Raw genomic sequence first — 15,986 nt, forward strand, 5'->3', positions numbered from 1 at the left:
AACGTATAACTACTATGCTACCAGGGCTCCTCTAGGCAGTAAAGAAACCCAGGTGTATATGCTGGTTTTACATAGAAGTAAATAAATGTAATTAAAATGCCATTTTAGACATTTTCAAAACCCTTGTAAATCAGGTCCATTCCTAGAATGGCATTCTGAGGATCAGGCTTAGGGCAAAGCTACTTGTCTGCCCCTACTGCTCCCTCCACTCACCTCCTAAGGTGGCACACTTTCTTCCTCTGACAGAAACCTCTCTCAGAGGGTCAGCCAGGCCCCATCCTTGTCTCCAGCCTGTTCTTCAAAAATCCCCCCTTGGCTTCCCGGGAGTGCTCCTAGGTCCCCTCTCCACTGCAATCTGTCTGGCTTCTCTTTCTTGGTTCTCTTGATTTCGGCTCTGTAAACTCCATGGACGAGGCATGGCTATCCCAGTATATGCAACAGATCCCTCTCAACCCCACATCCACCTCCACCCAGGGCCACAGTCCACTGAAAAGCAGGGTCTCCCCTGCACATGATAACTTGTTGTGCCCCAAACTGAGTGTCTGGTTCTCCTTCCTCCAGCCCCCAAGCCCTACACCCCCACCTGCCTTCTCCAACTCCATTCCCAGCCCTGCTTGCTGCCCCAATTCCTCCCTCAGACCGTAGCTGGCTCCTGTCCCATCTGGTGGCTAGTGTCAGGCCCCTCCTTTCCCCACACTTCTTACAACCCCCTAAGCCTTACATCTGTACATCCCCACAGACTTTTCTTTCCAACATACAAAACTGATGGGACATGCTCTGCCCGAAATCCTTCCAAGGAACCCCACTTCAAGGAGGAAAGGAATGCGCCTGGTGTCGTAGTTACACGGGCCCGGACACACCGCTCGCTCCCATATATGAGGCTTCAAAACGAAAAAAATGAACGCAACAAAGAATAGACATTTCCCACCTACTTTTGAAGCCACCTCATACTTCCAGGCCAACCTGCAAGCCCTCCTCAAACCCCACTTCTCGTCATATCAGACTATTCCTTCCTCTGCTCACACCATCAAGTGGCATCTAACCTGTTGTTTTCAGTGGGGTAGCCGTCAGCTCTTTGCAGGCAGGAGCGGTCTTCATCAAACGTGCCTTCCCAGCAAGCAGCCAGCGCCAGCACCTAGGATGTAGCTGCAATCAATAAGGGTTTTTTTTTTTAATTGAATGGGATTGAAGGGAGATTGGGACATGGTGCTGTAACTCACCTCGGAGCCTGTGATTGATCACTGCTGCAGATACTAAACGTGGAGGCCCTGCACCTTCCACTGGTGGGTAGAACAGGTTTATGGTTAAGTCAATAGCCTCGTGTACCACATGATGCGTGTGCATGCATTGGCCCAAATCTTTGTGAGGTTTAACGCTGACCATGATGTATCTGACGAATGAAGAAAGCCACATGGAGGGGGTGGGGGTGTAAGTGCGTCCATGGCCCGAGGGCCATCTTTGTGACCTAATTGGTGTGATTACAGTCGTACTCACAGCATCATTCGGTAGCTCGAGGGGTCTCTCAGTGACATCTGAAACAAGGCGATGACAACTCATCGCATTTGTCCTTCTGTTGGAGGTGCCCAGTGGTGTAGTATGGGGCTGCTAACACAGGTTACACGAGGCCTGCAGCTGTGACGCTGGACCACCTTGGAAACCCACAGGGGCCATTCTACTCCGCTCCATGGAGGTCGCTATGAGTCTGAATTATCTCCAAGGCAGTGAGTTTGCTTGTTTTAATTCAGCCCTTTTGAGCTTGGAGATTAAAACATGGTCGATGCCTAAACACACGAGTCCGGTCAGTGTAGTGGTCAGGCATTGGCCTGCTAACTACAAAGTCAGCAGTTCGAAACCACCAGCTGCTCTGTGGGACAAAGACGAATGAGGATTTCTCTTCCTGTAGAGGCAGTCTTGGAAACCCACAGGGGCAGGTCCGAGTCAGCATCAGCTCGATGGCAGTGAGTTATATGTTGAAATACATCAGGCCTTTCTCATTTCTTCTCGTCAGGAAATAACGCTCCAAGAAGACACATATAACATGGTTCGTAGCTTTTGCCTATGGTTGAACAACAAAAAGAAATAAACCTTGAGGTCTCCCGATGAGCTCTTCTGCAGAGCTGCTTCCTGGGGATCCACTTCCCCCTTCTTCCAGAAATATTCCTAAAAGGAACCTCATGATACAAAGCTGAGAGTAACTCTAAGGTCATGGTCATCGGTTCCAAATAGGCTTTACCGTGCAGGGACTGTTTTGTAGCTTCAAAACTGTGACAGTCTAGTATTATGTGACTTCTGTCCTTCCAGCATTTCCAAAAGGGCTTCTGATTATTAGTTCCTTAAGAGGAGGTAATTCTGGTTTGCACAATTGATCACTTAGACCCAAGAGTCATCCCCTTGATGATAACAGAGCTAATACCCCAGGCCCCCTGCTATTGTCTTTAAGTCCAAATAAGGCTCTCTGTACCCAGCTGCACAGCGAGGCTAGAACTGTGTGGCGACACCCCTTCTGCTCCGTCGTGAGTATGATCCAATTAAGAGTGTTGTCAAAATGACAGTTGGGGAGGTGGGGTAGGAGTTAAAGAGTACAAGGTAAGAATGAGTATGCTGTCTCCTCCGGAAGGCAAGGACTCCCCTGGAGCAGGAGATTCTCAATGTCCTCCAGAAGAACAAGCAGCCAGTGACGGACCCTTTACTGACGCCAGCGGAAAAGGCCTCTCTTAAAGCCATGAGCCTGGAAGAGGTATGTGGAAAGGGCCCTCTGATGCACCAATGGATGCCCTCACGTAGTTGCGGTTGTTAGATACTGTCAAGTTGATTCCAACCCATAAATCTGTATCACAGAACAAAACATTGCTCGGGCCTGTGCCATCACCATTGCTCCTATGCTTGAGCCTGTTGACGTGGCCACTGTGTCAGTCCATCTCGTTGAAGCCTTCCTCCCTTTCACTGGCCCTCTATCAAGTATGATGCCCTTCTCTGACAACATCGCCAAAGTATGTGAGACCAAGTCGTGCCATCCTTGCTTCAAAGGAGCGCTCTGGCTGTACTTCTTTCAAGACGATTCAGTTTGTCCTTTTGAGCGACCATGGCACTTTATTTTACGCCAGCACTGCAATTCAAGTGGCTCGATCGATTCTTTAAGCCCAGGGGTCATTGAAATGTCATTTTGTCATAGGCTAAGATGCGCAGAGCCGAGCTGCAGAGGGCCCGGGCCCTACAGTCCTACTATGAAGCCAAGGCTCGAAGAGAGAAGAAAATCAAAAGCAAAAAGTAAGACGGCCCCTGGGGCCTGGCCTTGAGTTTGCCAAGAGGAAGTGATGGGCTAAGTCACACGTCTAGGAAAGTCTATGGTGTAGTGTGGTAACTGGGGCCATGGGGAAGTAATCCCAAATTGGGGGAGGGGGGAGCACCCTTTCCTCCCTTCCAGACCAGCCTCCTAGTTTTGCCTGCTCCAGTCATGCCCTACTGCTGTCCTTTGCCTCTGACCCGCATTGTTGATCTTGCTAAGGACTGTTAAGTGGCTCACTCCCTTCCAGGGCCTTGCAGTGGGCTTCCTCAGTGCTGAGCCATGCCGTTTCCTTTGAACTCACTCTTTCCCTTCCTCCCTTAGGGCCCCAGATGGCCCCATGGTCTCTGAGGGGTCCAGCCCCCAACAAGCAAAAGCCCCCTAGGCGGTGTGGGCACATTGGGGTGTGGAGTGTGTGCTTCTGCTCAGTCTAACTTCACTCTTCTGCCTTCTAGGTATCACAAGGTCATCAAGAAAGGTAAAGCCAAGAAAGCCCTACAGGACTTCGAGAGCCTTCGGCAGGTCAATCCCAGTGTGGCACTTGAAGAACTGGAAAAAGTGGAAAGGGCCCGGATGATGGTGAGATGTCCTCTGGCCCCTGCTCCTGGAAGGCTGCTGCCCTAAGCAGCCAACAGCAATCTCACACTGTCCTTTCTCTCCAGGAACGAATGAGCCTCAAGCACCAGAACAGTGGCAAATGGGCGAAGTCAAAGGCCATCATGGCCAAATATGACCCAGAGGTAGGAGACCCTCGGCCAGGAGGAGGTGTGGAGAACCAGTGTCTTAGATAGGGAGGGAAAGGAACTAGGTGGGCTAGTTAGGTGAAAGGGCATCGGCATTGAAGGCGAGTCCAGGAAAGGCCAGGTGGGGGGGGGGAGGCTCCTTCTCGTGTCACATGTCAGTTCTTCGAAGGGCAGAGAGCGTGTCTTCTTATTTATCCCAGAGGGGTTAAGCTGTGGGTATTCAAAGGTCTCTTGGTCATGGTGCATTGAGAGGGGACCAGTTTTCAAAACCAGGCCCAGAGAGGTGGGGGGCGTGGTCGCTGGCTGACAAGGCTCTCCCCTGCTGTGGCTTCCCTTCCTCCAGGCTCGCCAGGCCATGCAGGAACAATTGGCCAAGAACAAAGAGCTGACACAGAAACTCCAAGTCTCCATGGAGAGTGAGGAAGAGGAGGGTGGGGTGGACGAGGAGGAGCTTCTGGTCCCCGATGCCGTGAATGAAATCCAAATGAAGGCAAATGGACCAAACCCCTGGATGCTCCGAAGTGTCACCCTGGCGGTCAGTGAAGCCGATGAGCAGCAGGACCCAGTACAACTTTCCTGTGAGCCCACTGCTGGCGAGGATTCTGAAAGCGACGGGGAAGGGAACTCTGGAGCCACAGAGGAAACCGAGCTGAGAGAATTGGAGGAAAGGCGGTCCCTTAGGAAAAGGTCTGAGCTCAGTCATGTGGCTGAGGCCAGGGACCATCCGGAGGCACGAGGTGAGTTGTGAGATGTCACCTTTACGTACCAAACAGCGAGGCATCCGCCGACGCACACAGCCACGTGCAGGCTCTGGGGACCGTGAAGAGCATGAGCACTGGATCCCTGAAGACAAAGTCAATTCCTAAGAGCTGGCTTTCTGTGGGCGGGGAGTAGGGGACGACTTTTGGACTTCAACAGCCATCCTTGAAGGAATGGTCTTGAGTTGCCTTGACTGTAGCCATAACAGTGGCCTATGATCCAGAGAGAAGCCAGGGGGTGGGCGCCGGGGGGGGTGGCATAGCTGGAGAAATCCAGTGACACCTACAGTAGAGGATGGCAAGGCATTTAGGAACAACTTGAAAACATTTCTTCGGTTTCAGGGGGTTGTGCAGTTGGTAAGATGGGAGGGGTGCATGGAGCGCTTCAGAGTTCAGGTTTATGTCCCCATTGGAGTAAGAGTAGCCCAGACTGAGTGGCCCCACAGTCGACATAGTTAAGTCAGAGTTGCCGCTCCCTGGTCGGGTTCTTCCTTGCGTGTTATACTGCTTGCCAATTGCTTAAAACGATTTTCCTTCAAAAGGTCATTTGCGAATGGTTCTGACCCATAGCGACCCTATGAACATGAGAACAAAACGCTACCCAGTCCTGTGCCATCCTTACAGTGGCTCTTACATGTGAGCCCACTGTTGCAACCATCGTGTCAGGATGTCCTTCAGGGACTGGTCTCTCCGGGCCACATGTCTAAAGTTTGTTATATGAAGTCTTGGCACCCTGGCCTCTAAGGAGCACTCTGGCCATTTTCTTCCAAGACACATCGGCTTGTCCTTTGAGCAGTCCACGGAACACTCGGTATTCTTCTGCAGCACCGCCATTCAAATGCACGGGAGGGAGAAAAAAAGCATGCAGCTGGTTAGTTTTACTCTCTGTTGGGAGTTCCAGTTAATATAAAACCCGGCAAAGATGCTTCATTTCCAATTGCTGCATTTACACTACAGTGCCCAGTACCTATTTCATTGAATTGGCAGAGCCAACCACTAACATTAGATGGCTGTAAATAGCTGCCCCATACTAGACATTAGAGACAGCTTCAAAAAGTTTGCGGAAAATTGTAAAGAAAAAAATAGTGGCATGTTTTCATGAACTTTTTGGAACCTCATGTGCTTTTTTTTTTTTATATAATTGTGGCAAGCATTCATCTCAAAGAGAATGTTTGCCATTTTGGTATTGAACTTTCAGATATATACACAGAACGTTTTTGTTTTCTTTTGGCAAATAGATGTAGAAAATAGGTCCCCAAACTGATTTGGCCTACCGGTTCCCTTTTGCGAGGAGGAGGAGGAGTGAAAAAAAAAAAAAAGCCTCAGCACCACCCCCTGGAAATTAAAACCATTTGTGCTGTAGCACATAATCTAGAATAAAAATGTGCTCTTTTGCTGTGGTCTCTCTCTCTCTCTCTCAATCCTTTCTTTCCCCCTCCCCCCTCTCTCCCCTCTTTCTCGTCTCCTCTCCTCTCTTCTCTATCACCTTCTCTCCTTAATAAAAATCCATTTGGATCCCCAAAAAAAAAAGAATAAAAATGTGTGTATCTGCTTTTGCAGCTCCCCTGGATCATTCCAACACCCCTGGGGGGGGCGGTATTGCCACCAATTCTGAAACAACCAGCGAGTCAGCAGCATTAGTCAACCTCTCCAGATCTTTTATCTTGAAGAACTTTAATGGTTAACAGCTCTAGCACCCTAAAGACAGGTCAGAGAGCCTGGGGATACAAACAAAACATACCGAATTCACTGCCATTGAGTTCATTCTGGCTCACAGCAACCCTGTAGGACAGAGCAGAACTGCCTCTGTGGGTCTCTGAGACTAACTCTTCATGGAAGCACAACGCCTCATGTTAATCCCACAGAGCAGCTGGTGGTTTTGAACTGCTGGCTCCATGGCTAATGGCTCAAAGCGCAACTCACTGCACCACCAGGAGCTCCTTGCTCTGGGGCTAAGCCAGCGTCTTATCAAGCTTGCTTAGGAAACAGTCCACATTCCAAAATCACCCGGCTCTCCAGATGAATTCTCACATCTGTTAAGATTTCCTTCAAGGAATAGTGCATTAGATGACAGCAAGTCCATTTTCGCATGGCAACCATTTTCATTGAAAAAGCTGTCGTTTGGGGAATCTTTACACCCAGGGTTTGCAGCGGGCGGGTCCTGGGAGTGGTTGGCACAAGCAGTGGCTCCAGGGGATTTGAGAAACCTGGTGGCGGCGCCCCCTCCCCCCACCCCAACAGCTCAAGATATGATGCAGTTGGGTACGTCACAGACACACGGGAGAGGGATTTAGATTTCCTAGAGGAATAAAACCAACTTTCTTAAAAGACGAGGAAGTAGTGGGCCCCAGACAGACTGGAGACAAAAGCTTGATTCAGGAGAAATAAACATGTAGGTGGCTGAAGATCGCGACTCAGCCGCTTTGTAGAGCAGCTTCAAGTCAGAGTTAAGAGAGCAGGGTTACCAGGGTACTGGGCAAAGAGCAGTTCGCCTAGAGACTGCTGGTGACAGGAGAGTGTCACACACACACACACACACACACACACACTGTTACCAGGGTACTGGGCAAAGAGCAGTTCGCCTAGAGACTGCTGGTGACAGGAGAGTGCCACACATACACACACACACACACACACACACACACACAGCAGACAGAAGCTGCCTGCCTTGGTCACAGCCTCTGGCGAGAATCTAACGTCCAGGTAAGTCCAGGCAAGGTGTGGGCAAATATAGAGGAAATGAAGGGGCCTTGGTGGCACAGGAGTTGGCAGTTGGAACACAACCAGGGGCTTCACGGGAGAAAGAGCTGCCCATCTCATCTGCCCCATCCCGGCGGCCGCCTAGAAAACCCTATGAGCAGCTCTGCTCTGTCAGAAGGAGTCACCCAGAATGAGAATTGATGGCCCCTGACAAAAACATAGAGGACAATGGCATCACATCCAGGGGCCACATGATTAAATGCTTCCCTTGAATATCTGGAATCTGGGGCGGGCTCCCTGCGGGGGAACTCAGCCTCGGTCCCAGTTCTGCAGTGAGTCACTGGCAGGGCTAGGAATAGGACCCAGGACATCTGCTTCCCAACACCATACTTTTAACCTCCAAACCCTGCTGCCAGTTGTGTGACAGGTAATGATTAGGGAGCCCTCTGGAGGCTCCCACACGTGGACTGTCAGGGTGCACCCAGCACCCAGTGGGTGCTGACTGTTGGCTGTGCTCAATAAGTGCTCGTTGATAAAGGCCCCTTCCTACTTTCTTAGCTGACTGCTCTGACTCTCCACTGCCCCCAGATACCAGCAGTCAGGAGGTGCTGCTGGAAGTGCGAAGACTGGCCCAGAAGCTCCCTAAAGAAACCCAGCCATCCCAGCCCTCAAAAGGGAGCTCCACGGGGGCTGCTCCCCCAGCCCTGGAGAAGGAGCAGGCGGCCGAGGAGGAGCCCCTGTTACTGCAGAGGCCAGAGCGAGCGAGGACTCTGGAAGAGCTGGACGAGCTGAGTGGAGAAGGCTGTTGCCCAAACCTAGAGCTTCCCAGCCCTGTGTCACAGGGGCTGCACGCAGGGAGGAGCCCCAAGAATCAGCCTGCTGATCCCAAGAAGAAAGGGAAAATGCAAATGATTGATCTGCAGAACCTCCTCACCACCAGATCTCCTTCAGGGAAGTCTTTGGCAGTTCCCACAACCGTGGAGGAGGTGAGCAGAGCATGGGGTGTGTGGGCGGGGGGAGGGGGGGACCCTCCATGGACAGAGCTAGTGCAGAAAGTGTCACAGTGTCCCATGCACTGGAATTGGCGAGGCTCTGCTGCAGTGGGGGCATGCATCAGTAGTTGAGTGGTCCCCAACAGTGTTTGGGCAGACAGGCTTACATTTGAGGCTACAAACCACGAGGTCAGCAGTTGGGACACACCAGCCACTCCCAAAGAGCAAGGTGAGACTGCCTGCCCCTAGGAAGACTTTAGAGTCTTGGGAACCCAAAGGGACAATTCTACTGTGTCCTGTATGGCCACTGTGAGTCAGAATTGACTCCAGGAAGTTTGGTCCTGGTGATCATTTGTAAATATAGGTGTTCCTGATGCTGAGACCCCAGATACTGAACCCTGAGTGACACCCTATGCTTAGCTGCTCTCTCCAGCCCAAGCCAGCTCCCAGGCAGGACAGCTCAGGGGGTGTACACTATTGCCAAGGTTCTCCTCCCCTTGGAGGGACCCAGATGATTGAACTTCCAGGTCAGTAACTTGGAACTACAGGAGCACTGGCACTTGTTTCTCAGAGGACATACGCCACAGAAAGGCTGCGTTTTGGCTTCTAGGCCACTCATTCCATCACCTACCCACACACCACCACCACCCCTCTCACAGCTACCTTGCTGTAAGTTTTAAGTTGCATCATGTGATAAATACACAAGGGAAGATACTTGACCCCACAATAAATGTGATTTTCCCCAGGACAGTTCTTGGAAGCACAGTCCCACTCACCGCTGCACTTGGTAACCAAAAGCAAACTTTCAGCCCTACAAAGGCCAAAATAGGAAACCAACAAGTCAGGGCCGATGTAGTCTAAGCTGACTAGCACTCCCATTACTGCCTCAGGTGTAACCAGGTCAGGTTTAGCTTTGGGGGGGTGGGGGCGTCTCAAGAAAACTTCTGACCCATCCATTCAGTGTTTATAGAGTTCAGATGACATAGTGGGGCTGCTAACTACATGGTCAGCAGTTTGAACGCACCAGCAACTCTGACACAAAAAGCTGAGGTTTCCTGCCTAGGAAAGATTTGCTGCCTCAGAAACACAAAGGGGCAGGGCAGTTTGATTCAGTGCATTAGGGTTGCTGAGTCAAAACTGACTAGATAGCAGCTGAGCCTGAGCTGAATGACATTTCCCAGAAGGTTCTGAAGTGAGAATGATCTCCCCTTGGCAAATTTGCCCTCCTTTTCTGGACCTGTCCAAATCTTGAGTGTAGGAACTCAAGTTCGGAAAGGAAACTCACCTCAAATGCTTTCTGTGAGTCTACTGGAGTGTAATTTGAAGAGGTGGTGCAAACCTTTTTACAGGGCTGCAGCCAAGCACTGGGAGGAATCTTAACCTAGGACTAAATTCTCCACCACACGTTTCCTAGACCAGTGGTTCTCAACCTTCCTATTGCCGCGGACCCTTTCATACAGTTCCTCGTGTGGTGGTGAAACCACCCACAACCATCAAATTATTTTCGATGCTACTTATTCTACCGTTATGAATTAGGCGACCTCTGTGAAAGGGTCCTTCGACTCCCCCGTTGGGACCCACAGGTTGAAAACTGCTGTCCTAGAGGAATCTATGGTATGACCCTAGAGAGAAGGAAATTCAGGCTCGATCGGTTTTTCAGACCAAAGTTGTTCCACACGCTCCCCCTAGGGGGCGCTAAAATGTCGTGACCCAAACTTCCCATCCTGCCATGCACCTTTACCACAGGGCTCCCAAAGGCGAGCCCGGCAGCCCTCGCTCTTGTTTTTGTCCCAGGAAGACGAAGGGGAGAGAGAGCAAAAGCAAACGATAAAGGAAGCTTTCGCTGGGGATGACGTCATGGCAGACTTCTTGAGAGAGAAGAGGGAGGCTGAGGAGGCCAGTAAGCCAAAGGACGTGGACCTGACGCTGCCCGGCTGGGGCGAGTGGGGCGGCGTGGGCCTGCAGCCCAGTGCCAAAAAACGCCGCCGGTAAGGAGGATGAAGAATTGGGGTGGGGGGGTCCGGAGGGCACTGCGCGTTATTCCTCTTCACCCCAAAGTGCCCTCACGACCCTTTTGATGAAGGCCTTCACTGAGAGCTCTTAGTCAGGCCGCCTGCTGCCCTGCTTTACAGGTTTTTCATAAAAGCCCCGGAGGGGCCGCCAAGAAGAGACCAGAAGTTGCCAAACGTGATACTCAGTGAGAAGCGCAACATCCACGTAGCGGCTCACCAGGTGAGGGCCTGTGGGGAGGCAGCTTGTGCTCTGGGCCGCCGGGCCCCCTCACTGCAGCTCCCCTCCCACCCACCCCCAAACGCACAGGAGGCTCAGAGGAGGGTCCCTCTCCTACTCTGCTGCAGCTGGGATGCCCCCCAAGCAAGTGCCTTAGATCATTCCACTGCAGATGAGGCCACCTGGGTAGGATCAAAGGAATGGCTTCAAAAGGAGGCCCTGGTGGTGGAAGCACCTAAATGCCCAGCTGCTTACCGGCAAAGGCAGCGGGTTCGAGCCCACCGGCTGATAGTCCATGAAGTGGGTAGTCTAGGAAAACCCTGTCACATAGGGTCACCATGAGTCATACACAATGCACTTATGCACCAGAACCACTACCAAAGTTCACACCCGGCGATTTCTACTCCTGGGGACCTTGGCCTGTCAGAGGAGGACTGCGCTGAACAGGGTTCACCATGGCTGGCTTTTCAAAAGCAGGTCTCCAGCCTTGCATCCAAGTCCCCTCTGCATGGACTGGAACCTTTGGCCTTGGGGTTGGGTACCAAGTGCACTGACTATGGGCACCAGCCAGGGACTAGAAGGTACAAGACCTTGCCCTTAAGAAAAATGAAGTAAAGGAGAGAGAAAGGATTGAAAATTGTGTCGTGTGATGTTCTGAGGGTGTTTACCTCAGAACTGTATATTGAAGCTTTTGAGTTGAACTCTGCTTTTCCTGAGTGACTGCCATGGGGGAGGAACATGTGTACAGGGGACCTCAAAAAGGTTGCGCTAGAGCAATGCTTCTCAGCCTGTGGGTTTCAACCCCTTTGGGGGTCGAGCGACCCTTTCACGGGGGTCGCCTGATTCATCACCGTAGCAAAATGACAGTGATGAAATAGCAACGAAAATCATTGTATGGGTGAGGGGTCCCCACCATATAAGGCACTGGGTGAAAAGGTCGTGGCGTGAGGAAGGTGGAGAACCACTGCTCCAGAGGGCCTTGATATGCCCCTTCAGTTCTGTCCCTAGCCGTTGTAGTCATGAAACGAGTTGGCAGTTGTCCTCCATAAGAAAACAAACTTTAGGGGGCATCAGGAAATTCATGGAAAAGTGAAATAGAAAGATAGTGGAATTTTCACCAGTTTCACAGCCCCACCCATCCTCAACAAAAACCAAGCCAACAAAGCTCACTGCCTTCTAGTCCATTCCAATTCATGGCAACCCTATAGCACAGGGCGTGCTATCTTAATGCATATGCTCCTTGATCTCTGCACTTTAATATTCACGGCAGTGGCCACACAGAACTTAAAAACTTCCTGATTAAAAGGGTTTGTTAAGGAAGTTAACAAGTTGTGATGCCAATGAGAAATGCTGATAGTGTTGTTTATCCGAAAAATCTGTCAGGCCTGCTAACAATGCCACTCTGCCCTAAGTGTCATCCAGAGGGTATTTGGCTGAAGCTAACACAGCTCCCCTCAATGACATGCCCAGAGGCACCCCACCCCAGTAAACCTCAGCCCAATGGCACTCCATTCCATGGGTCAGGCAAGCCCCATTCCCCCTAATTAAGTGCCCAGAAGCACCCTACTCTGCAAGCCAGCCTCCTACACAGAAACGCTTAGTTTCACCTGCTCCATGGGCTGGGAAGTCCAGCACTCAGTTTCATGCTCTGGCTCCTGGTTCTGCTGACTGGCGGTATAGCTGTCCTCTGGATCCAGGAGGGTCATTGCACAGGGTTCTCAGGTCCAGAGGACATGATTCACTCCTGGTTCTTGCTGGTAATGAGATTTCCCCCTTTTGGCTTTTCTGAGGGCTCATTTTATACACGGCAGGATGGCATTTCAGGCCATCCATTCCACAATCACTCACAGGTGAATCCTATTAGTATCTCCCCTACCTCCTTCCCAGACCCATGTATGCAAAAGGTCAACTGATGGAAGTTACAGACTTTGTGTAAGAGTCACATTAAATAATTCACTGCCCCTGCATAGGGTGGAACTGCTCCTTCTGGATTTCCAAGGCCGTAAATCTTGATGGGGACACAGAGCCTTATCTTTACCCATGGAGCTGCTGGTGGGTTTGAACCACCAACCTTGTGGTGAGCAACCCAGTGCGATAGCCTGCCTCACCACCAGGTCTCCTATTTAAGAGTTCTAGTAGAAGGCTGAGAAAACACTTATGTCAATGCTCTGTCTGGTCTTTTGTTTTGAACCAGCCACCTCAGACATTTGAACAGTAACCACCACAATCTTCCTTGAGCACAAACAACCCTGAGATGGGCAGCAAGCAGTCAATTACAGGAAAGAGAGGCACCACGGGAGCTTTGCTCCCAGATTCCAGGGAAAGGGTAGAATTGAGCCTTAACAAAGGCCCCTGTCCCCTCCCGAGGTCTTGTCTACAATACAGCCCCCAGCAGGGCATGTTCCAAGAATCTCAATTTTTTTTTCCCCATCTTTGACATAAGCTAGAGACCCTAGGCCCTAGTGTGCATCGAGTGTGTCAAAGTAAATCTTTTGGCCAGATGGTAGGTGGTTGGTGGTGGTTTCTCATCTCACCCTAGGTGACATGCACAGCTCTTGCTGACAAGCCCCGTAAGGCGCTGATATGATGGCCGGTCCTGGGCTTCACTACCACACAGCAGAATCCAGCTTTTCTTATGGGTTTCATCAAACATCCCAGTTCTCTGCTCACTTTCCCCACTCCGGCCATTGCTCAGGTGATGATGATGGTAACAACACTTTGGCCAAGGGCAGTGTGGACCAAGCAGGGAAACGGGTGCTGACTCCACTGTCCCACACTGCTCTGGTTTACTTGGGCCGGGCCCTTGCCCTCCCTGCACCCAGCTGCACTGCCCTCTGGGATGTGACTGGGATGGACTACAGTTTTGTCTCCTGGGTGTCCAGTCACCCTTTGGATCCCTTAGACCAAAGTGCCTTAAACTAGAACTGAATTGGGGGAGGGGGGGTTGTCACAAAAATTCTGACATCAAAAATGTTTCAGCACATGGAACAACCAAAAACTATTTCAAAGTCAAACTCGTAATGGGCAGAGTGTGCCCATGTTGCAGATTTCTCCGTCGAAAAGGTATCTTGCCAATGGAAAGAGTTTACGCAGCCCTGCCTTAGCCCTTGACCTCTGCGTATCAAGAGAGGGAGAGAAGGGGAGCAGATAGGACCCATAGGCCCAGGTACTGCCTATGATCTAGCGTGAGACAGAACAGCTAGGAGTAGCTTGCCACCCACCGCCCCCAGATGGTTGGATAAACACAGGGTACCGGATGAGGAACCTCTGCTCCCCAGTGCACCTAAGTGGGTTGGGGATCCTCCAAGTAGCTGGGAGCAGTCTGGCTTACTTGACAACGTTGTGCCCATTGAAGCAAGGCCCTAATTGCTCCCCTCCACCTGGCCTGACACCCCAGTCATACCCTCCCTCCATCCCTTTCCAGGTCCACGTGCTCCCATACCCATTCAGCCACCACCACCAGTTTGAACAGACCATCCAGACCCCAATAGGATCTACCTGGAACACCCAGAGGGCCTTCCAAAAGCTGACCACGCCCAAGGTTGTCACCAAGCCGGGGCATATCATCAAGCCCATAAAAGCCGAGGATGTCGGCTACCGGTCGTCCTCGAGGTCCGACCTGTCTGTGGTACAGCGGAATCCCAAGCAGCTCTCCAAACGGCACTGGAAACAGCTGAAGAAGAACTCGCCTGAGGCGCTGGAGCAGTGATGTTCCGAGGCCTGGCTGCTTTCTCCTTCCGGTGGGCTAAGGGTTACAGGATCCCAGACGGGCCTGCACACTGCCTCAGGTTCAACTCTGAGTTGGCAATAAAGGCGTTTTTCTTTATTGAACTAGAGTGATTCTGTGTTGTCTCCTAGTGGGGGTCCTCTCGAGTCAAACATGTGACACCCCACGCACCCCCTCACCCACCCACCATGTTTCTCCAGTGGCACTTTTCAGAGAAGCCTCACGTTCTCACTAACGATCAGGTTGTGAGTTGTCAGCTGACAGTGAGCCGGTCCCAAACTCCTGGCAGCACCACACACCATGGGATCAGACCACTGGGACCCATTGGGTTTTCTAACTCCAAGGTCAGTAGTTCAAACCCACTGACCGCTCTGCAGGAGGAAAACGAGGCCTTCTGTTCTCAAAATGAGTTGGTCTCAGAAACCCACAGGGGTAGTTCTACTTTGTCCAGCACAGGCACCAAGTCAGAATTGACTCATTGGATGTGAGTTTTTTTAGACTGCCAGGCCTTCCTTTCTTCCTGATCCCTCTTACTCTGGAAACTACACTGAAATTTTTCCTTATAGCAACGCGCAAGCCTTCACTGACAGATAGTCGGGACTGCATTTGAGGTACATTGGTTGGGCTCAGGGCTCTGGCATGCATGGAGGGCGAGGTGTCTACCACCGAACCCGCACTGCCCCCTCCAAGTTGATGACACTGTGTCACAATCAGAATGGAGAGAATGAGCCCAGGTGGCATTGCCGGGTGAAGATTGGATTGCTGATCTTGTGATTCAAAACCTGCCCTTTCAAACCACAAGCCGCGTGGAGGGAGAAAGATGAGGCTAATCTGCTCCAGTAAAGATTGACAGCCTCCAGCGCCCTAGCGAAACGCACAATGGGTTGGCATGATCAGAAATACATCCCAGTAGATGGGAAAACATGATTCCCTGGTGACAACTATCAATGACTTAAGATTCTGACAAAAGGCTGTGTATCTTCCTCACCTCTGAGCCCAGGAGCACAAACTGCAGTTGTACTCTGCTCTGCTCTAAGTCTGCCTGAGGACCAGAAGGGCAAGCCAGTATCTGGGCCCACAAGTCTAGCCACTTTCTAAAATGATGTGGGGGGGGGGGGGGGGAGCCTGACAGATTGCAAAGATGGCTGCCTAGAGCAGCTGGCACTTATTTTCTTACCTCTTGTCCTAACTAGGCAGGTAGGGTAGATGAGCTTTCCAGAAGTACAGCCCTAGTCCCTTTCCTTCCAAACTCAGCCAGCCAGCTCCTCACCACTGGGTCAGATGCTCCTTGGCTTCTTGATTCACACAGTACTTGCTCTAGGGCAGCTCCCCTGGGTTTCTCAGCACTGGGGGACTGGCCTCTCCAAGAAAAAAATTTAAGGAAAGAACCCCCGCCCGTGTCCCACTCCTCCATGCCCCCCCCAACCCACCATGATTCCTAGCAAGAAATTTAGGAACTGTTTTGTCCCTCTAATTCCAAAGGACAGGCTATGGAAACCACCATTCCTAGGGACAAGGAATACTGTTTGTGTGGGGGGGGGGGTATCCCCTAGC

At 51.3% G+C, this 15,986-nt stretch overlaps 1 protein-coding gene across 1 annotated transcript in view; it reads left to right on the forward strand.

Moving 5' to 3' along the window:
- UTP14A (UTP14A small subunit processome component) overlaps positions 1 to 14,536 on the forward strand; it is a 215,154-nt gene extending 200,618 nt beyond the window's left edge. The window contains exons 8-16 of the mRNA XM_075538716.1: positions 2,618 to 2,737; positions 3,173 to 3,267; positions 3,739 to 3,862; positions 3,946 to 4,023; positions 4,370 to 4,763; positions 8,073 to 8,470; positions 10,271 to 10,464; positions 10,609 to 10,708; positions 14,130 to 14,536. Coding sequence (XP_075394831.1) covers positions 2,618 to 2,737; positions 3,173 to 3,267; positions 3,739 to 3,862; positions 3,946 to 4,023; positions 4,370 to 4,763; positions 8,073 to 8,470; positions 10,271 to 10,464; positions 10,609 to 10,708; positions 14,130 to 14,414 — 1,788 coding nt within the window. The 3' untranslated portion in view covers positions 14,415 to 14,536. The remainder of the gene's footprint in view (positions 1 to 2,617; positions 2,738 to 3,172; positions 3,268 to 3,738; positions 3,863 to 3,945; positions 4,024 to 4,369; positions 4,764 to 8,072; positions 8,471 to 10,270; positions 10,465 to 10,608; positions 10,709 to 14,129) is intronic.
- The last annotated feature ends 1,450 nt before the right edge of the window (positions 14,537 to 15,986 follow it).

The sequence above is a fragment of the Tenrec ecaudatus genome, chromosome X (genome assembly GCF_050624435.1).
Source record: "Tenrec ecaudatus isolate mTenEca1 chromosome X, mTenEca1.hap1, whole genome shotgun sequence".
Taxonomy (NCBI): domain Eukaryota; kingdom Metazoa; phylum Chordata; class Mammalia; order Afrosoricida; family Tenrecidae; genus Tenrec; species Tenrec ecaudatus.